This window comes from Eucalyptus grandis, chromosome 11 (assembly GCF_016545825.1).
Source record: "Eucalyptus grandis isolate ANBG69807.140 chromosome 11, ASM1654582v1, whole genome shotgun sequence".
Classification (NCBI taxonomy): domain Eukaryota; kingdom Viridiplantae; phylum Streptophyta; class Magnoliopsida; order Myrtales; family Myrtaceae; genus Eucalyptus; species Eucalyptus grandis.
In genome coordinates, this window is record NC_052622.1 from 5229615 (window position 1) to 5251938 (window position 22324).

The following is a 22324-nucleotide window of genomic DNA, read 5'->3' on the forward strand; positions in this document are numbered from 1 at the left end:
AATATGGCCTTACTTTTCTATCCCATTGTGTTACCGTCGGGGATTTATAATCGCTTCCGCATGTGCTAAATATGCAAAAAGGGTCGGCGATACTTAGTCCTGGGATATCGCATTATAAAATCGACCAAGTAAAAGGATGTGTGCGTGCTCGAGGATCGGGGCGTGACATCCGAAGTGGCCGCGAAGTGGCAGTCAAGATTTTGAAGAAGGGGAAATCGAATGGACAGGATTTCATCAGTGAAGTGGCCACCATTGGAAGAATTCATCATGTTAATGTGGTCATACTCATCGGTTATTGCTTCGAGGGCTCGAAACAAGCTCTTCTCTATGATTTCATGCACAATGGGTCCTTGGATAAGCACATTTTCACACAAGGAGGAGGGAATTTCCTCAATTGCAAAGAAGTGTACAAGATTGCCCTTGGAGTGGCTAGAGGGATTGAATATCTTCATCGAGGATGTGATATGCAAATTCTACACTTTGATATTAAGCCTCACAACATTCTTATTGACAAGGATTTCATCCCAAAAGTTTCTGACTTTGGGCTCGCTAAATTGTATCCAACGGACTACGACACCGTGTCTCTAACTGCTGCAAGAGGAACCTTGGGATACATGGCTTCGGAGTTGGTCTTCAAGAGCCTTGGGGGCGTTTCTTACAAAGCCGATGTCTATAGTTTCGGCAAATTGTTGATGGAAATGGCTAGTGAGAGAAAGAATTGGGAGGCGGTTGTAGAGTATTCTAGTCAAACTTACTTTCCTTTATGGGTTCATGACCAACTTAGTGAACGAATGGACATTCCGGTGGAAGAAGCAAGCCAGGAGAAGAGGAGAATAATAAACAAGATGATAATAGTTGCTCTTTGGTGCATACAATTGAAACCTAGCGAGCGTCCTTCGATGCACAAAGTCTTGGAAATGCTCGAAGGAGAGGTAGATGATCTACAAATTCCTCCCAAGCCACTCTTTTATCCAACAGAAATGTCAACAAGGGATGATGGTACTTGGACTAACAATGGCAAAGATACTATGTCCACTTCATCTACTAGTGAAATAACTTATGAAGATTATCATTACCACTAGTATTATACAAGTATAGCCACATATCGAAACCATTCGATACCGTCACATTTGTGGTAGAATGAATTGTGGTATTGATGATATTTCACGTGTAGCTCCCCCTCTTGGCCATCACCATATTTTCTATGTTTATGACTACTCTTTTAATATATTAATCACGTCTGTATCATGCTTTAGCATTATCAATTGAAGATGTCATTGGTTGTATAATGTGGACTTTCAAATCCAATAGAAAATCTAGTGACAACTTTCAACATAGTGCTATGAGGTGGAAGTTTGGGTTCTGAAGTCTATGCTTAAAAATCTAGCTAGCACACAACCCGCTATACTAATGATGTTGAAAAATGACAAATGGAGAGAGATAGTAAAGGATTTGGTTTAAAGGGAGGGAGTCCCAAGACAAAATAAATAATTTCGGTTTAAAGGAAGGGAGTACGAGACAGTAACCTTCACAACAAATGGTGCAGAATTTTATTGATTAGGTAAAAACCGAATAAAAAATTGTGAGAGATATCAAAAGATGATCTCTCCCTGAATAACAATAATACATAAGATTAATTAAATTCTTATTCTATTTATTAGGTTAGCCATAAGGAAATGGGGAGTTCAATTTCTCATATTCTTGTGGGGTTGGGGTGGGGGACACGTGAGTGAAGGAGTAGAGTTTCATTGTTTGCACACAACATACACACAGTAGCTTGTAAAATAAATATAAAATAGGATCAAACAAAAAAAGAAATGGTGTGAGAGATCAAAAGATGATCTCTCCTTGAATAGCGCTAATACATATTCTTACTCTATTAATAGGTTGCTAAAGTTATTTTAGCGGTATATGTGCACTCAAAAAATTGTAATAGTTGTCCTTTTAAGATTTGTAGTCTAGGGCTATTACATTTGTAGGAAATTTTATTCGAGAGGGAGATATATGTCATCTTTACTAAAACCTAGTTTGAGTGTCCTACTTGAGTTTAAATTCATTTCAAATATAAACAAGCATGTCGTGTCTAGTTCTCAATACTGTGTTAACTACTGTAAACGCTTCCTAGTATACATCACTCTTCATATCAAATCAAGCACACTACAAATAAACGAGAGCAAACAAAATCCCGCTTTGAGAATGGATACGAAATTTTTCAATTTTTGCGAATTTAATTTTGCCGTTTTTAAGATTTTTTTTTATAAGCCGGCGAATATGATCCTTGACTCGGAGCCCAACATTCATACGGAAGTCGTATAACTTCATTTGCATTTTCTGATTAAGAAGTGAGTAAAAAAAGAATCGAACGGTGCGTTTCCATCGGCTGCAATTTCACTGCTCTTTTTTCTCTTGGCCGGATACAATATTTACTGTTTTTGGGTCTCCAAAGATTCCGAAGAACACCTTTTCGACGACGGGTTCATTAATCTGGGACACAAGACAAAATGACATAAAGTTCAGGGGACCAAATCTGAAATAACAGAAAGGGCACGTCCTCGGATGCAAAAAGTCGCCTCGCTAGTCGCTGTTTGCTTCCTTCCAAAAGTCTCTTTCGCTTTAGCGAGGAGGTCGCTTCTGGACTCAAACGCTCAAACGCATTCAACCGTTAATTCAAAAATTAAGCAACCAAAAAAAAAAAACTCGTCACATTCCAATTCTGATTCTGATTCTCGTTTATTGTTCTTTCCAGCAATCTTATCGAGATCTCTCTGCCGTTTTCTAAATTCCATCTTCACTCTCTTTTCTCGTGCGATAAGTTCCTCGAGTCGCAGTCCCGATTGGAGGCGAAGACGAAGAAGACGGCGAAGGAGGTTACGCGGTGCGGCAAGTGCGTGGTGGGGACCCCGGTCGAGCCCCAGGCGCACCCCGCGAACCAGCACGCCGCCACCTGGGTCGCCGGCAAGGCCCACGGCCCCCTCGCGAGCGGCTCGGCCTCCGGCTACGCCAACCTCAACCGCGAGCGGCTCGGCCCCCGCGAGAACCCGCACGTCCACGTCGCTCCGCTGAATGCCCCCGCGCCGTCCGGCAGGAGTGAGTACTATCGAGGCGTATACTTCGCGCTGGAAGTTAATGATTGGTGATTAGAGGGTTTTGAGAAATGGTTCTGATGAGGCCGACGATTTGGTGGTGTTTGCAGGTCCGATGGACAGGATATGCGGCGCGTTGAACCGGTGTGGGAAGAGGTTTGAAGATGCCACGCGAAAAGCAGAGGTGCGCGCGGACAATGTCTAGCATCGCCGTGAGTTCTCTCTGCATTTTGTCTCGGTGAACCCGGATATAGAATCAGATGAAAACATCAGTTCCTAACTGGTGTCGACATATCTGATTGATGATTGCTTGCTTGCATATATTTTTTCTCCGTTTCTGCAATATAAGCGAATGCTATAGAACTAAATATTCAATCCATAGAGTTTGGCACCTCGTCCTTCATTGACCTCGTACGACCGGCATGGTGGCCTCACACCATTTTAGGAATCAGTTCAAATAAGCAGCCATCGGCTTCTTTAGCTGTTACCTCCGAGGAACTAGGATACATGCTTCATAGTCTGTGTATTCAATCGGCCAATTAGCTGTTAAGTGGCTCGAGTCCCTTGAATATTTATGTAGGGGAGCTTCCATTCTAATTGCACTGCTATCTTTGGTGCTTATTCTTTCGGCAATCTATGTCGATTCCTATTTATAACAAATTTCCAAATGCAAAACATGGCACTTCTGTGGAGGACACGGTTTGTTTACCATCATTTTCTAGAGCCATCTAAACCCATCGGGCTCTTTGCGTTACTGAATTAGGACTAGATAAATGATCATCTCTTGGCTTTCCGTCTTTTTGCCCGTAAAGAAGAGAAATTAGCTTTGTCCTGTAAAAGGAAGCGCTGCAGCAGCTGGATAAGCTTTTGTTTTGGCTTGTTGTCTGTTCTTTAGTTTATTTGTGACTTGTGAGAGACAAAGCCTGTAATTTCTTTGATTCTTGTCTCCTCACGGTTTCTAATCGATTGAATTATGATGTTAAGAACTCTATCCTTGCTTGACCTCAACTAATTGGTAATTGTGCTATGTTTTTGTGAAACAGTTAGAACCAGCCCTGGCATCACAGACGCAGCAATGGCTTGACTTGCTCAGGGGACAAGAGTTCTCGCAGTGGGGGGACAGGATAGGTATTTCAACAGACGTTTGAGATTCTGCCGGGACAGAACCTCCTCAAGGCTTATGCTTGCTGTCTATCCACTTCCACCGGGTCTGTCATCGGGACACTGTATTTGTCAAACAAGAGACTGGCCTTCTGTAGTGAAAACCCTCTTTGCCAATAATCTCCCTCAGGACAGCAACGGGGGATGCATTGCAAGGTAACCTTTTCCAATCTTCCTGTAATTGCATTTATGATCCCCATTTCATATCGGTAAGCACTGAGCTTTCACCTAAATCATGTTAAGTTTTTGATGCATTACAAATTCATCATAGAGGAATTGAATATCTCAGCGACATGCAAATTCTGTACTTTGATTTTAAGCCTTGTGAAAGCCTTCTCAATAAGCGTTTCACTCCTGAAGTATCAGACTTTGGGCTTGCGAAGTTGTACCCCGACAAGCTAAACACCGTGTCTCTACCTGCCGCAAGAGGAACCTGGGGATGCATGGCTCCAGATTTGGTCTATAATAACTTCGGGGGTGTCTCTTACATGGCCCGTGTCTGCAGCTTAGGCAAATTGTTGATGGAAATGGCCGGTGAAAGGATGAATCTCAATGCAAACCAAAGCATTCGAGCCAGATTTGCTTTCCATCTTGGGTTTACGATGATTGAAGTGTGAGAGAGAACATTTAAGTGGAAGAAGTTAGTGAAGAGAATATGAGGATATTCAAGAAGATAATAGTGGGTCTTTGGTGCATTCAATGTATCCTGTCCATCGTCCTTCAAGCACGGAAGTATTTGGCATCCTAAAGAAAGAAGTAGATAATCTACAAATGCCTCCCAAGCCACTCTTTTGTCCTACATAAGCATCTGCTGCTAAAGATCATGTTCGTACGGAGCCTGACGGACCCATGGCCGCTATTATCACAATCATCAAGTACTGCAATAATTTATATAGCAGTATTACTAGTGGAGCATAGAAATATTCAAATCCAAAAAAGAAAAAATCAATTCCTTGATGTTTACAACAAATTGTTAGTCGGTGTTAACAAGTGTATCTAGATACTATCGAAATAGTCATTAGTCAGACATATTGTGGACAACAACATAAAGTTATTTTACATATAAATTATTTGAATAAAATGTGTGATATGATGTTAATAAGTGGAATGAGAGTTAAAGACGACGGATACAAATAAACTTAATACACTACAAAAAGAAAGTGTGAGGTGTTTCTCCCTTTTCATATTTTCGAATTAACTTTTGAGCATGTATATATATATACTCGGATGTTGTAATTTTTATACATGATTTTTTATAATTGAGAAGGCAATTAAAAAATATAAGAAGGGGAAAAATACCTAGTATCTTTTTGAAAGTAGTGTATATAATTTCCTACCATTTAATCTATCTCTCCCAATTGATAGAAAAAACAAAAACATCTCTCTCTGTCTCTCCAATTATACAAATGTAGATCTCATGTATCATTCTACACGTGAGATTTCACGAATATATTTTGGGCGTTTAGCATTTTGCCTTTTCCCCCTTTTGTCTGCAATAAGAACAAAAAAAAAAAAAAAAAAAAGAACTCACAGCAATCGCATCCAACTTCCAATCATTCAAACATGAATCGACATGACCTTTTCGGAAGTCAAATTCGGATCTTATAATCTATGCTCCTCGTCACAAACAATCACCACCGGCCGTGCTGGGCCTAGGTTCGCTCTGAACTTGCTGCACAGCTGCGTGGGGGTGACCCGGGCCAATGTTGATTCAACTCTAGATTCGTCGCGGTGCGTAAAGTCTACCTTCGTGCTTGTCTCGTACGTTGACCGTCGTTGACTTTTCAGCCAACCATTTCCAATATTTTCCTTCTCTCGCGTGTCCCATTTCGTGGCCGCTATACTCCATTTCATGGTCCATGGAGATCGGACCGACCCTAGTGCCCATGCCCGGGTCATTGGTGTCCACGCCTAGATCTATCAAGGTCAGGCATGAGATCTCGGTGCCCATGCCCAATGTCCCGGTGCTTGAGTCCTCAAAGGTTAAGCGCGGGATCCCAATACCCATGCTCAAATCCCCAGCACTTAGGTTTAAGTCCACAAACGTCATGCTTGGATCTCTTACGCTCGGCCCCAAGTCCCAAATGCTTGAGTCAATGTTTATCAAGGCCGAGGCTGAGGAGCCTAGTGTTCTCAAGACTCCAATGCCCATGCCCAAGCCAATGCCTATTGAGATTAAGGCCCAGGACCCTAATGCTCATGCTACAGTCCATCAAGGTTGGGCCTAACACTTTGATGCCAATGCCCGGGTGCTTGGCGCTCAGGCCTATGTCCATCTAGGTCGGGCTCGGGACACCCCAATGCCTGTACTAAGGTCCTTGGTGCCCGCGTCGAGGTCCATCAAGGTCTTGCTTGGAACCCCAGTGTTAGGCCCAAGCCTAGCCTCTATAGAACAACGCTTGAGCATGGTGGACTCAAGCTCAAGCGTCGAAGACTCGAACACAGGCATTAGGGTCCTACACTCGGCCTTTGTGGACCCAAGCCCAACTTCAATGGACTTGAGCTCAGGACCCAAGTATGGGCATGGAGCCCTTGGGTCTAGCCTCTGTGAACTTGAGCCGAGGCATCATGGAGTCAAGCATAGGCATCGAGTTCTCAAACTCGGCTTTTGTGGACTTGGGATTCATGCCCGTGCTCGTGTCCAAAACCTAGGTGCCCGTGCTTGAGTCCTCGACTTCCTGGTCAAGGTTAATTGAGGTCAAATCGGAGACCTTGATGCCTATACTAGTTCTCCGACTGCCCATCCACAAGTTGTTAGCGTTCAATAGTGTATGTGTATTTAGGAAAAATTTTATCAATTAATGGAAAATATTTCTAGTTCATTCTCAAGTTTTAACCAAATATTAATTTTTTTCCAAAAAATATCACATTTTTTTGCAAAAAAAAAAAAACCAAATATAGGAACCAGATGGATCATTAAAGTCTTCGGCTACAAGTAAAAGTCAAGTTTATCATGCGTTAAAATATATTTAAGATTATACAAATGTGGCCTTTACGGATCTGGTCCGCCAAGATCGAGTGGACTTTTGATGGATCGCAGTGCATAAAATCTCCCCTCGTGCTTGTCACGTACGTTAAGCGGCTTTGACTTTTCACCAACCATCCCCCACTTTTCATTCTCTCATACCTCCCATTTTTGGTCGCTATTCAAGAAACAAAGCAACTCAAAATTATCACTCTCATGCTTATCTTTCTTTCTGGTACATCTCAACACTAGCACTAGATTCTTTTACTTAATTCGTGCTCACAAGGATCAACTCCCTGTTCTTATTCTTATTCTAAATCGGTCTTTTACCATTGGGGTCGAAAATAATGAGTGCATCATTATTTGCCGTGATGTCATCGAAAACAATGATTACACCAACTTAATAAGTTTTTAAAACTTGATTGCACTTTTTGAAAGTCTTAAGATGCAATTATACCTTTATCTCTATATTTTATTGCTCACTTGATCATAATCATTTATATATGACACATGATTTACATCTTAAAGTATTTGAAATAATATGTTTGGAAGATGTAAGTGAATACTTATTGTCTAGAGTATGTTGATATCCTCGTTACTCAAGTAAGCAAAGTATGGGGGAGATATGAATATGTGGTCGAAGATGTGGGTTGTTGACCTAATTATGAATTTACACTATGATGTGTACTCATAGAAGCTGAAAAGTAACATGTCATACATGATCTGGGATGCAAGTACTTGAATTGTGTAGAACACATGCCTTAGAGTGATCGAAATATTTTATTATGAATATGAAAAAAAAAATTAGGAATAACTTTAATTGATAGAGTACTCTAAACAAATGAGGGATTGACATTTTGGGAAAATATAGTGATTCCACGAAATGATACGTGATATTACTCGTTTGTTGTTATGATGTTGTGCTTCTAGGTCAACTGGTAAGATGATCTTTTACTTTAGACCTGAAGAGTTCTTTTATTGAACTTAGACTCATCCTAATATATTTTTCATATTGTTCAGGTTTGAAGTTCGAAGGCTTTTATATTAACCCTTCCGAAAATCACTTGTATGGATTGAATCAAAATGGGCAACGAGAGTGGAGGCAGACTTTTCTACATAAGATTTTGATTAATAATAGCGAAGGTTAAATTACTTGTATAATTGAGGATGAATTAGTTATTTATTAGAGGACTAAAGTGAAGTTAAATTATTTATTCATTTGAGGTTCAAATTGTATAAAAAATTTCAAGTCGTGACACCATAAGAACCTTGGGGGCATTTCTTGCGAAGCCGATGTCTGTAGTTTCGACAAATTGTTGATAGAAATGATTAGTTGGAGGAAGAATGGGGACTTGGTTGTAGAGTGTTCGACTCATATTTACTTTCCTTTACCGGTTGATGACCACCTTAGTAAAATATTGAACGTTCCAGTTGAAAAAGTTAGCAAGGAGGATAAGAAAATTATGAAGATTCTTAGCTTGAGTATGTTAGTACTAGTATTACCCAATCATAAAAGACATATCAGTACCATTTCATCCTGTGACATATGTAGTAAATAAAAACCGATCATGACCATCATCTGATTGTATATGTATATGACTATAATTATGGACATAAAATATGTCTGTATCATCCTTAGGATTATCCGATCAAAGTTATATTTCTGCTCTCGAATCCGACGGAAAAGCCAATGATGACCTTCAGCATATTGTTACGAGGAGCAAGTTCAGGTTTCGAAGTCTTTGCTTCAAAACACAACTAGCACCCAACCTGCACTAGCCATGGGTTTAGGACAATGTAGTGGAGCAAAATACCCGTTTCGATGGTTCATGGCCCGTCATCATTCCTGTTAAAATATGTCTCGAATTTAAGCCCAATGCAAAATTACGAATATTCCGAATTGGATATGTTGCGGATGTTCGAAATCGAACAAAGAAGATCCGAAGATCAACTTTCCAAATTTGAATCTGCGTTGAAGAGTCTGGCTACTAAAATAGGAAAGTCCAACTTTGACTAGAACTTGAATTTTGTTTAAACTATACAAAGATATGTTTTGGATAGGAAACAAAATCCTATGAGAAGTTGGCAAAATAATAAGGGTTTCACTTATATATAGACTTGTGGCCGTGGGTGATAGATGTGGATCACAAATTGTCTTGAAGCGCCGTGTGAGTGATTGGTGTTCCACCGTTGATCGTGAAGAATTGGTCTTGAAGCGCCGCCTCGTTGTCGAGTGCTTGGGAGGGATTTTCTTTGTCGTGAATTACATCCAAGAATGTTTAGTGTTAAAGCCAATTAAATCTTGTGGTAAGATTTGCATGTAATTCCTTCGTGAGATTGAGAGATTATTTTTTGAGGAATTTCGAAACTAAACATTGTGTGTGTTATTGGGTGTAATTGGAGCTTGGGAAACACCAAGAGAGTGTTTGAATGACTTGAGTGTGTAATCTTCTTGTATCACTTGATCTATAGTGAAATTCACTGCTGCTCTTCCCGTGGACGTAGGTCTTTACGACTGAACCACGTAAATCTGATGTTCGATTTATTTTCTTTTTCTGTCTATATTATTGTTCGATCGCTCGCCTTATTGCAACAATTCCTTTGGTTAGTAACTTACTAGATCCTTCGTTACTAATTTCAGAATGACCCGGAAAAGATGGACGCACTTGTTGCTCGAGCATCTTCGAATATTGACCCATCATAGTCGACGATGAGGACACCAGTTTCGCACCTTCCCCGGATATTCTTCTACGGGCTTTAGCAACCTTCGAGTTTTGACTTTTTTCCGATTCGCTGTTGCTGATCTACGCAAGCTGATCGACTTTGATAATAATTTCGCAGTGCATTATTGCCTCAAAGTTAGAGCGGCTTTGACTTTTGAGCCGGCCATTACCAAGTCTCATACGGCTCCGTCGTCGGAGATGGCTCCTCTCATCTTCATCTCTCTTTCTTTTCCATCTCCACACTAAACCCTCTAATTTCGCTTAGTTGATTCGTACTCTCCCCCTTGCATAAGCTATGCACGAAGATCAACTACTTCTTGCTGTTTTTCTTCTACTTCTACCTCAGTCTTTTAGTATTGCCGTAGAAGATAATCAGTGTGCCACCTCTTGTGGGGAGGTCGCGAATATAAGGCACCCATTCTGACTGAAAGGCGACCCAAAGATCTGTGGCGATCCTCGCTTTGAGCTAGCATGCATAAATAACCTTACCATTCTCGATTGGTACTCAGGCAAGTACTATGTACGGTACATCGACCATACCAACTTTACAATTAGGATTGCCGATTCTGGGTTGCAAATTGGAAATTGCTCATCTCCTCACCGCTCTTTGTCGTGCACGTCCAACTACGAATGGGAGCCGTATACATGCTGGATAAGCACGTACAGGGATTTCAAGCTTCCTAAAACAGTGGCAATCGTGGACTGCATGAAGGCCATCGATTCTCAGCTTTACATCGACGCTTCGCCATGCTTTGATGGGGACAAATTTTCGAATTTCTCTGGTACAAGAAGGCAAGTATATGCCATGCTCAATGCGAATATCTCGTCTGTAGAAACTGCATGCACTATAAAGCTTATGGCAATGATACCATGGTGGGTTAATCTCAATGATCTTCGTTCCTATGCACAAATTCATGAACAAATGTCTTATGGATTTGAGCTTTCATGGCTTCAAGAAGCCTGTAAGATGCAATTCAAAGGTTGTGGTTTTTGCGGCATCAACGCAAAAAACCAAATTTATTGCAGTGAAGGTAAGTACTTATGATTTGTTCAGTTTTCTTTGGCTGTGAAATTTCATCTAAATGTGAAATTGAGCTTGGTCATTTATATATCTTTTCAGAGCTCATGTATTTTGAAAATGGCCATTAAGATCAAGTAGTTAGATATATGTTATTGTGGTATTTTATAAGTATATAATAATGAATATATCTTTATTCATTTGTTTATTTATTTATTTCATATTCCGGTGACAAATCTTAATGAATTGAACCAATACACTCATTGCTTGATTATGGTAAATAGGTATCTTTTAAATTTTTTCAGCTTTCAGTTGACACGTATTCAATCTCCCTTCTAGGAAATTATTTCCTCCTCTTTATTGGCGCGCTTACCGAAGTGCTCATGCTCTATGGCATCGGTAACATTACTGCAATCTTCTTGTCAACTAATTTAATGTTTCTAAATGCAAACATATTACACACCCAAAAGTTGGCTATCAGCATAGTAATGCACCCACAATTTTCTTGCGCCTTCCCCAAAATTACAGTGCCATTCATAGTTATGAAGTTAATCTTGGGAGCCCCATGCGTGGTGATTTTGCTATTATGCAAATGGAGGAGAAGACACTTAGCAATGGATCAAAACGTTGAAGAATTTTTGCAATCTAACAACAATTTCTTGCCAATAAGGTACTCTTATTCGGATATCAAGAAAATCACTGGTGGCCTTAAGGACAAATTAGGTGAGGGAGGGTATGGTTCAGTGTTCAAAGGAAGACTTAAAAGTGGTCGTGATGTTGCAGTGAAGATCCTAAAGAAGGGGAAAGCGAACGGGCAAGACTTCATCAATGAAGTGGCTACGATCGGCATAATTCATCATGTTAATGTGGTTGGACTCATTGGTTTTTGCTTCAAAGGCTCCAAACAAGCTCTTGTCTATGATTTCATGCACAATGGGTCTTTAGATCAACACATTTTTTCACAAGGAGAGGGCACTTCTCTTGATTGCAAGGAAATGTACAAGATTGCTCTCGGAGTGGCTAGAGGGATCGAGTATCTTCACCGAGGATGCGACATGCAAATTCTGCACTTCGATATTAAGCCTCACAACATTCTTCTTGACAGGATTTGACTCCAAAAGTTTCCGACTTTGGACTAGCAAGATTGTATTCCTCGAACCACAACACCGTGTCTTTAACTGCCGCAAGAGGAACCTTGGGATACATGGCTCCAGAGCTAGTCTACAAGAACCTTGGGGGCATCTCTCACAAAGCCGATGTCTATAGTTTCGGCAAATTGTTGATGGAAATGGCCAGTAGGAGGAAAAATGTGGACGTAACTGTAGAGTATTCCAGTCAAATGTACTTTCCTTTATGGGTTCATGACCAATTTAGTGACGGATCGAATGTTCCAATAGAAGAAGTTGGCAAGGAGGATAAGACAATAGTGAAGAAGATAATAATAGTTGCTCTTTGGTGCATACAATTGAATCCTAGTGGTCGCCCTTCAATGCATAAAGTCTTGGAAATGCTTGAAGGAGAAGTAGATGATCTACAAATACCTCCAAAGCCGCTCTTTTATCCAACAGAAATGTCTACGAGGGATGATGAAACTTGGACTGACGAAGGCAATGATACTATATCCACTTCAGCAACTAATGCAACAACTTATGAACCTTCTCATATTGAGCATACTATTACTAATATTAGACAAGCATAGACAAATATCAATAGCACTTAATCCAGTCACACATGTGGCAAATAGAAACGGATTGTATCGATGATGTAGGTCTCCTTTCATGGCCATCAGTAGGTTGTATATGTTTATAACTATGTTTGTGAATCTTAATTTCGACCGTATTTCAGCGTAGCCCTACGAAAAAAGAGTGGGTTTTGTAGTCTTTCTTTCAAAAGGCCAACTAACATGTAACTCGTGATCCGTGTGGCTTCACGGCACTCCGGCGGTGTACGTACGAGTCACTTCATGGCACGCCAATTGTCGCGACGCATAATGTTGAAAAATGACGAATGGAGAGAGATGATTAAATTTTGAGGAGAGAAGATAAACAAAAACTTCGGTGTAATGGAGGGAGAGTACAAGGCAGTTACCAGCACAATAGATGGGGGGGACTTCAAATTCTTGTTTCTTTTACGAGATTGCTAAGGTTAATTAGCGGTAAGTGAGGTTATTTGTTGATTAATAAGGGAACAAGTGAGCATATATTGGCGAGTTGCATCACTTAAAATTTCTCTGCTTTTGTCCCCAAAAATTCCGAAATAACAATAGAAAGATCCCTCATTATTCCAGTCCCAATCAACACTTGCGTGAGAGAAGAAGGCAAAGACATAGTCGAAGAAGAAGGCGATAAGTGGTGGAGGCAAATCGGCAGCGGCGCAGTGCGGCACATGCATGGTGGGGCCACCATGGAGCCGCGAGTGCATCCCGCAAACCAGCACGGTACCACATGGGTTGCTGGCGAGGGTCGCCCCATGAGCTTTCACTCCGGCGACTTGAATGCCATGACGAGCGGGCCGGTCCTTGGTTTCATCAACCTCAACCAAAGGGGCGGCGAGAACCCATCCGTCCACTCCGCACTGTGAATGCTTCTACGTAGTCTGGCAGGAGTGAGGATTATCGAGGCCTTTGATGATTAGGCTTTTAAGAATGGTGTAGTTGAGGCCAACGCTTTGTTGGTGATTGCAGGTTCGATGAACAAGATATGCGACGCATTAAACAAGTGTGGGAAGAGGTTCGAAGATGTTGCACGAGAAGCAGAGGTGCTCGGGGAAAATGTCCGGCATCAACGTGAATTTCCTCTACATATTTTCTCGCCAAACAAGTCTGTATAAACAGATAGAAATCATTTTGGAATTTTTTCATGGAGAGTTATTTGATTGGTGATTGCCTGCTTCCATCTATTATTGGCCTGTTTTCTACGATATATGTGAAGGCTGTCGAAGTAAATATTCAAATCAAAGAGTTCGGCAACTTGTTCTTCATTCACGTTTGTTTGGAAATCAGTTCAATTGCAGTCACCACCTCGGAACTAACATCCATGCTTCATAATCTGTGTATTTTTTGGGCAGTGGAGAGTTAAGGAGTCATGGCTAGCGAGTTTGCGCTAATTGAGCATGAAATTCAACTTTTCAAATGACATCTAATTGTACCTCAGCTATTATTCAAACCCATAATATATATATAATGATCCAGGAACTGCCGTCGGCCGGTAGGCTAGACGTAAATCCGAGGCGGACTAAGCCACCACCAAAGACCCAGCTGCGTTTGAGTCGCGCGAACACGATGCCTCTGGGATTCGAACCCCTCCCCTTCATGAGGGGGAGAGGGCCCAAAGCCAGTTGCGCCACCACGGGCGGTGGTTCAAACCCATAATATTATCTGCTCTTTCGAAAACATTTTCAATCCACATGAGAATTTGTCAATTCGATATTTAAGTAAAGTCCATGGATTCATTTGTGACCAAAATTTCCGCTTTTGATTATCTGGATCTCATCACAGGGTACATAGAGAAATCCCGTGCTTAAGGGAGCAGTTGACATTACTGCGTCCACAAAGAATTATAATAGCCAATGATTGAGGCTTAAATGGTTAGCAAGAAATGTCACCGGAACATTTAGGTTAGGAAAAGGAACTAATCTTAATCTGATATACTCAAGTAAGATGCTCGAATACTATATATGACGTGTCAAAATATTGAGTCTAAAAGAAGATAAAATATATCTTGGGATTCACTCCCAAAATAAATTAAAAAAGAAACCGCAAGTAGACTGGACTCAAAGAATCACCAACGCATTCATAAAATAGAGCTCTCTCATCAAGTAATACTTGTTGTTGGGCATCGACATGCATACTCTTTTTAGCTTATTCACAAATATCAACAAAAATATGCAATTAATGTATCTACAAGAGTCAAAGGATATTGTTAATAGAAATCCTATATTTATTTTGCCTAACAAAAAAATGTTTAAATTGTAGATATCTTAATTTTCTAAATCTTTTTTTTCATCTGATTTATTGATTGATTTATCATAATTTAAAGGATGAAACCTATCATGAAGGCCACACCGTTACTCTCATTAAAAAGGAGTAACGTTGCTATCATCTTCTCATTTTCTTAAGTCAAAGTCGTCAATAGTTACGCAAAGTTGTTAGTGCCGTGATGTGCGGGTGCTGTCCAAGTGGGAAGGCATCATGCGTAGTAGGAAGTTTCATGAGGACTTTTATGTGGATATTCTATAGCGCTAAGATTTTTACACGCCTGATCAACCCCACAAGACTTGTCGCTTCAAATAAGACTTTGACTTTGACCTTCTAGGAGTTGGAGCGCTCTCCACCACCAATGAACTCACTAGCAACTAAATTACAAAGTGAGGGTGGCATCACATCTGATTCGTTACAATTTCAAGACAAGATGTGATCTTAACGTGGGCAACGCACTTGAAATGTACCAAGACAAATGGAAGGACATAGATAGCATTACATCTGAAAAAGAATCCAAAATTAGAAAAGTTGAATTCATTATTATAAAAACAATAAACATGAGAAAATTTATTATTCTACTTACCTTTTCTTTTAACATCTTCAGGATGAAAAAGAAATTTTATTTTCAAGCCAAATGCGTCATGCCAGTCTTCAGCCAGAAGTAAAAGCCAAGTAGATCGTGTGTTAACATTTGCGGAAATTTATCCAAATGTCAACTGTACGCATCATTTAGTATGCAAGATTCAATAAGTTTAATTTCTATAGAACTCTAACCAAATGAAGGATTGACACTTCCTAAATTATAGTGGTTCCACGAAATGATATGTGATATTATTGGTTGGTTGTTATGGTGTTATTGTGCTTCTAGGTCGATTGGTAAAATGATCTCTTACTTTAGAGCTAATGAGTTCATTTACTGAGCTTAGACTCACCCAATATATCTTATAGATTGTGCAGATTCAGTGTTTAAGGGCTTTTAAAATACGCTTCCCAAAATCATTTGTAAGGATTGGATCAAAGTGGGCAACGAAAATGGAGACATGTTTTTACACATAATGTTTTGATGTATATTAGCTTAGGTTAAATTATTTATATGATTGAGGATAAATTAGTTATGCATCGGAGGATTAAAGTGGAGTTAAATCATTTATTTATTCGAGGTTCAAATTGTATGAAAAATTTCAAGTCGTGACACCATAATAACCTTGGGGGCATAACTTACAAAGCTAATATTTGTAATTTCGGCAAATTGTTAATGGAAATGGTGAGTTGGAGGAAGAATGAAGATGTGGTTGTAGAGTGTTCTAGTCATATTTACTTCCCTTCATGGGTTCATGACCCCTTAGTGAAGGATTGAATGTTCTAGTGGAAGAAGTTAGTGAGGAGGATAGGAGAATAGTAAAGAAGATGATGCATACAATGGAATCCTGGTGAACGCCCCTTTATGCACAAAGTCTTGGAACTGCTAAAGGGAGAAGTATGGACAATTTGCAAATACCTCCCAAGCCATCATCCTTAGCATTATCAAATTAAAGATTTCATCAGTTATATTTTGGCTTTCGAATCCGACGAAAAAGCCAATGACGACCTTCGGCATATTGTTACGAGGAGCAAGTTCAGGTTTCGTAGTCTTTGCTTCAAAACACAACTAGCACACAGCCTGCGCTAGGCGTGGTTTTACAACAATCTAGTGGAGCAAAATACCCGTTTCGACAGTTTATGACCCGTCATCGTTCTTTTGGTTAGTAACTTACTAAATCCTTCATTACTAAATTCAGAATGAGCCGGAAAAGATGAACGCACTTGTTGCTTGAGCATCTTTGAATTTTGACCCATCATCGTCGATGATGACGACACCAGTTTTGCACCCTCCCCAGATATTCTTTTACGAGCTTTTCTAGGATGGTTCGCAACCGTTGAGTCCTTGACTTTTTTCCGATTCTCTGTTGCTGATCAACGCTAGCTGATCGACTTTGATTATAATTTCGCAGTGCATTATTGCCTCCAACTTAGAGCGCCTTGACTTTTCCGGGGGCCATTACCAAGTCTCGTACGCCTCTGTCGTCGGAGACTGCTCCTCTCATCTTCATCTTTCTTTCCATCTCCACACTAAATCCTCCGATTTCGCTTAGTTGATTCGTACTCTCTCCCATTGCATAAGCCATGCACGAAGATCAACTACTTCTTGCTCTTTTTCTTCTACTTCTATCTCAATCTTTTAGTATCGCCGTAGAAGATAATCAGTGCACCATCTCTTGTGGTGAGATCATAAACATAAGCTATCCATTTCAACTGAGGGGTGACCCGAAGATTTGCTGCAGCCCTAACTATGAGTTAGCCTGCATAAATAACCACACCGTTGACTCAGCAAAGTATCATGTACGTTCCATCAACTACACCAACTACACGATTTGGGTTGCTGACATCAGGCTGCAAAGGGGTAATTGCTCATCTCTTCCTCTACGCTCTTTGTCGTGCCTCAGCTTCATGCTCCAATCGAATTCATATGAATGCGGGGCATACGAGTTCTATGGTCGAGAGTTATCCAAGTCTGTTTCAATCGTGAACTGCCAAAAGGCTGTTGCTTCTCAATTTTACCTTGATGTTCCGCCCTGCCTTGATGGGGTTGAATTATCGAATTTTTCTAGTACAAGAGGGTGATTGTACGCCATGGTCGATGCGAATGTCTCAAACATGGAAATCGCATGCACTATAGAGCTTATGGCAATGATACCTGGGTGGGTTGATGGCGATGAGCTTCGTTCCTATGCCCAAATCCACGAACAGATGGTTTATGGATTTGAACTTTCATGGCTTCCAATTGCCGCTGAGATGCATTGCAAACATCATTATTATTGGTACATCAGCAGCAAGCACAAGCACCAAATTCGGTGTGGACCCAAAAGTAAGAACTTTTGATTTTGTTCAGTTTTCTCAAATAAATGAAACTTTGTGAGGACATACCTGCTCAAAACCTGTAAAATTTCATCTACACGTAAAATTAAGCTCTAGTCATCTGTATATTTTTTTCAGAACCCCTGTGATTTGAAAAGGCCCACTAAGATCAAGTAGCTAGCTAAATGCCATTGTGGCTTCTTCTTCTTCTTTTTTCACGTAACAATAAATACATTTTCATTCATTTGTTTATTTCTTTAATTTGAATTCCGCCAACAAATCTGAGTAGTTTGAAGCAACATTCTCAGCGTTTGATTATGACCTAGACAAGTGTCGTGGGCATATGGCTCGGTGGCGAGGACGGTGGGGTGGGGATGCCCAAGTCCGGGGACCAAACCCTGGCAGAAGCAGCATAAAACGGTGTACTCTGAAAAAATTGTCTTCCACTCGTCACAAATCAATCTCTTTTGCAGGAAATATTTTCGTCGCTGTCCTCTGGTGTATCTACTGGTTTGGTGTGCTCCTTACGAACTATGGCATCGGTAACATTGCTTTAATCCTCTCATTATGAATTGATTTAATTTTTCTAAATGACAACAATTTAACACACCCCCAATTCTCTTGCGTTTCCGCCAAAACACAGTGGGATTCGTGGTTGTGAAATTCATCTTGGGAGCTCCATGTGTGATGATCTTGCTTATCCGCAAATGGAGGAGAAGACACTTAGCAATGGATCAAAATATTGAAGAATTTTTGCAATCTAACAACAACTTCTTACCAATAAGGTACTCTTACTTAAACATTAAGAAAATCACAAACGGCCTCAAGGACAAATTAGGCGAGGGAGGGTATGGTTCCATGTTTAAAGGAAGACTCCGTAGTGGCCACGAGGCAGCGGTAAAGATTCTAAAGAAGGGGAAAGCAAATGGGCAAGACTTCATGAGCGAAGTAGCTACCATAGGAAGAATTTATCATGTTAATGTGGTTGGACTGATTGGTTTTTGCTTTGAGGGCTCAAAACAAGCACTTGTCTACGATTTCATACTCAATGGATCTCTGGATAAGCACATTTTCTCACAAGGTCAAGGGATTTCTCTTGATTGTAAGGAAGTGTACAAGATTGCTCTTGGAATGGCTAGAGGGATTGGGTATCTTCATCGAGGATGCGATGTGCAAATTCTACACTTTGATATTAAGCCTCATAATATTCTTTTGGACAAGGATTTCACCCCAAAAGTTTCCGACTTTGGGCTCGCGAGACTGTACCCCACCAATTACAACATTGTGTCTCTGACTACCGCAAGAGGGACCCTCAGGTACATGGCTTCAGAGCTTGTCTTCAAGAACCTTGATGGCGTCTCTTACAAAGTCGATGTCTATAGTTTCGGAAAATTATTGATGGAAATGGCTAGTAGGAGGAAGAATGGGGACATGATGTCAAAGTATTCTAGTCAGATTTATTTTCCTTTGTGGGTTCATAATCAACTTAGCGAAGGACTAGAATTTCCAACGGAAGAAGTTAGTGAGGAGGAGAGGAGAACAATAAAGAAGATGATAATAGTTGGTCTTTGGTGCATACAATGGAATCCTAGCGACCGCCCTTCGATGCGCAAAGTCTTAGAAATGCTCGAAGGAGAAATAGATAGTTTACAAATATCTCCCAAGACACTCTTTTATCCAACAGAACTGTCAAGACCAAATGATGGAACTTTGACTAACGAAGGCAATTATACTATGGCCAGTCCATCAACTAGTGCAATAAGTTGCGAAAGTTCTCCTCTTGAGTATACTAGTACTGATATTATACAAGTATAGAGATGTATCAAAATCATTTGATCCCGTCACGTATGTGGCAAATTGAAACATGGTATTGATGTTTCATGTGTAGCTCCCCTTTCTTGGCCATCATCATACTGTAGATGTTTATGACTATATTTATGGATCTTAATTAGGCCGGATTTATCCTTTAGCAAATCATATTAAAAATGTCATTGGCTGTAATTTGGATTCTCGTATCCAATATAAAATCTAATGACTTTTGGCATAGTTCTAGGAGTGAGTTTGGGTTTCGAAGTCTTTGCTTAAAAATCTGCTAGCACCCAACCCACTATACGCGTGGCTTCACAGCACTCCATTGATCCCCATGTACGCGCTGCTTCATGGTGTACCAATTATCGCTACGAATAATGTCAGAAAATGGCGGACAAAGAGAGATAATAGACAACTTTGACTTAAGGGCGAGGGAGTGCGAGATAGTTAACTAAACAATAAATAGTGGAGACTTTTATAAATTACGTAAAAGTTGAATCAAAGAATATTGTGAGATATCAAAATATGATCTCTCCCTTAATAAAGATAATGCATGCGATTAATAAAATTCTTATTCAATTAATTAGGTTGCTAAATTTATTTTACTGGTAAATGTGCACTTAAAAAATGATATTAATTTTCCTTTTAAGATTCATTGTCTAAGGCTATTGCATCAAGACTAAATTTTATTCAAGGGGAAAATATATGCCATCTTTATTAAAATTAGGTTTGAGTATTTTGCTCAAGTTTAAATTCATTTCAAGTGCAAATAAGTATTTTGGTGTTCAGTTTTCAAGATCGTGTTGACTATTCCAAACATTTCCTAATATCATTTTTAAGCAGCACAACACTCTTTCTATCAAAATGAATGAATTAGAAATAATAATGGGCAAACGAAGTCCCAATTTAAGCATGGATGTGAAAATTTTACAATTTTTGTGAATTTAATATTGTCACTTTTAAGGTTGAGTTTTTTCGGCCGCTGAACGTGCTCCTTATCCCGAAGCCCAATAATCATTTGGGTTTCGTGAAAGTATTGGTCCAATAGTCATATAACTTCATTTTGTATTTTTTAATTAACAAGGAAAAAAAATTATAAAATGGCGAGTTTCATCATTTACAATCTCTGTTTTTTTCTTTTTTTTGGGTCAGATACAATTTCTCTGTTTTTGGCCTCCAAAAATTGCAAAGAACATGTATAACTGGTTCCTTAATTTGGGATTCAATGATAAATAATGAAAAGTTTAGGGGACCAAATCCAAAATAATGGAAAGATGCGTCCATGGATGCAAAAACTCACCTGGCTAGTGTTTCACGGCACTCCATCGATCATCACATTTCCAGTCTGATTTCTATTCTCGTTTATCGTTCTCTGTCGTCATCTTATTGAGGTCTCTCAACTGGTGGCGTCGGGGTGGGCCTGAGGTCGATGGAAGTTTAGGTTTGTCACAGTGCATAAATTGGCATCTTTGTTCTTGTGCCGTACGTTGACCGGCTTTCGACTTTTGAGCGGACTAATCCCAATCTTTTCCGTCTCTGACACGTCCCATTTCTGTGGTCGCTACACCTCAATGGCTCGCCTCCACACAATTGAGTTCGTAGCCAGAGATTTTTCCTTCTCCCGTTGTTGCTTCAAGAAAGAAACAGGGCAACACAAATCATTCCTCGCTTGTTATCTTCCCTTCGTTTGCATCTCAACACTGAAACACTCGACTTGCTTGCTCAATTCCTGCTCTCTGCCATTGCATAACCGATGCTCAAAAATCGAGTCTTTGTTATATGTCTTCTTCTTCTCCTTCTACTACTATTACATCGGTCTTTTAGCAACGCCAACGAAAATAATCAGTGCACCACCTCTTGCGGGGAGATCTCAAACATAACCTACCCATTTTGGCTGAAGGGTGATCCGAAGGGTGATCCAAAAGGCTGTGGTGACCCTAACTATGAGCTAGCTTGCATAAACAACCACACCATTCTCGATTTGTATCCAAGCAAGTACTATGTACGATACATCGACCATGCCAACTATACAATTCGGGTTGCTGATGTTGCGCTAAACGGAAATTGCTCATCTCTTCCTCATCACCCTTTGTCGTGCAACTACTTCAGCCACGAATGGAAGCCGTATAAATGCTGGATAAAAACGTACGAGGATGAAATGTTTCCAAGGACCGTGGCATTCGTGGACTGCATGAAGGCTATCGATTCTCTGCCTTATGTCGACGCTTCATCGTGCTTTGATGGGGTTGAACTTTCGAATTTCTCCAGTACAAGAGGGCGAGTATATGCCATGATCGATGCGAATGTCTCGTCTGTGGAAACTGCATGCACTATAAAGCATATGGCAATGATACCACGGTGGGTTAATCGTAGTGATCTTCGTTCCTATGCACAAATTCATGAACAGATGTCTTATGGATTTGAGCTTTCATGGCTTCAAAAAGCTTGTAAGATGCAATTCAAAGGTTGTCGGCGGTGCAGCATCAACGCTACGAACCAAATTTATTGCAGTGAAAGTAAGTACTTGTGATTTGTTCAGTTTTCTCAACGAATATATTTGGCTGTGAATTTTCACCTAAATGTGAAATTGAGCTCGGTCATTTGTATATCTTTTCGGAGCTCATGTAATTTCAAAATGGCCATTAAAATTAAGTAGTTTGATAAATGATGTTGTGGTATTTTGTAAGTATA

At 40.2% G+C, this 22324-nt stretch overlaps 2 protein-coding genes across 2 annotated transcripts; both read left to right on the forward strand.

Moving 5' to 3' along the window:
* The first annotated feature begins 10117 nt into the window (after positions 1 to 10117).
* Positions 10118 to 12778, forward strand: LOC104427042 (rust resistance kinase Lr10). The gene is given in 4 exon segments (XM_018865692.2): positions 10118 to 10963; positions 11290 to 11349; positions 11479 to 12051; positions 12054 to 12778. Coding segments are annotated over 4 exon segments (1554 nt in total). The 5' UTR covers positions 10118 to 10638; the 3' UTR covers positions 12650 to 12778.
* A 4491-nt stretch (positions 12779 to 17269) lies between these two features.
* Positions 17270 to 19825, forward strand: LOC104424594 (rust resistance kinase Lr10). The gene is made up of 3 exons (XM_010037045.3): positions 17270 to 17834; positions 18298 to 18366; positions 18468 to 19825. The coding sequence occupies exons 1-3, from the start codon at positions 17600 to 17602 to the stop codon at positions 19637 to 19639; spliced, it is 1476 nt and encodes a 491-aa protein (XP_010035347.2). The 5' UTR covers positions 17270 to 17599; the 3' UTR covers positions 19640 to 19825.
* Positions 19826 to 22324: the final 2499 nt, after the last annotated feature.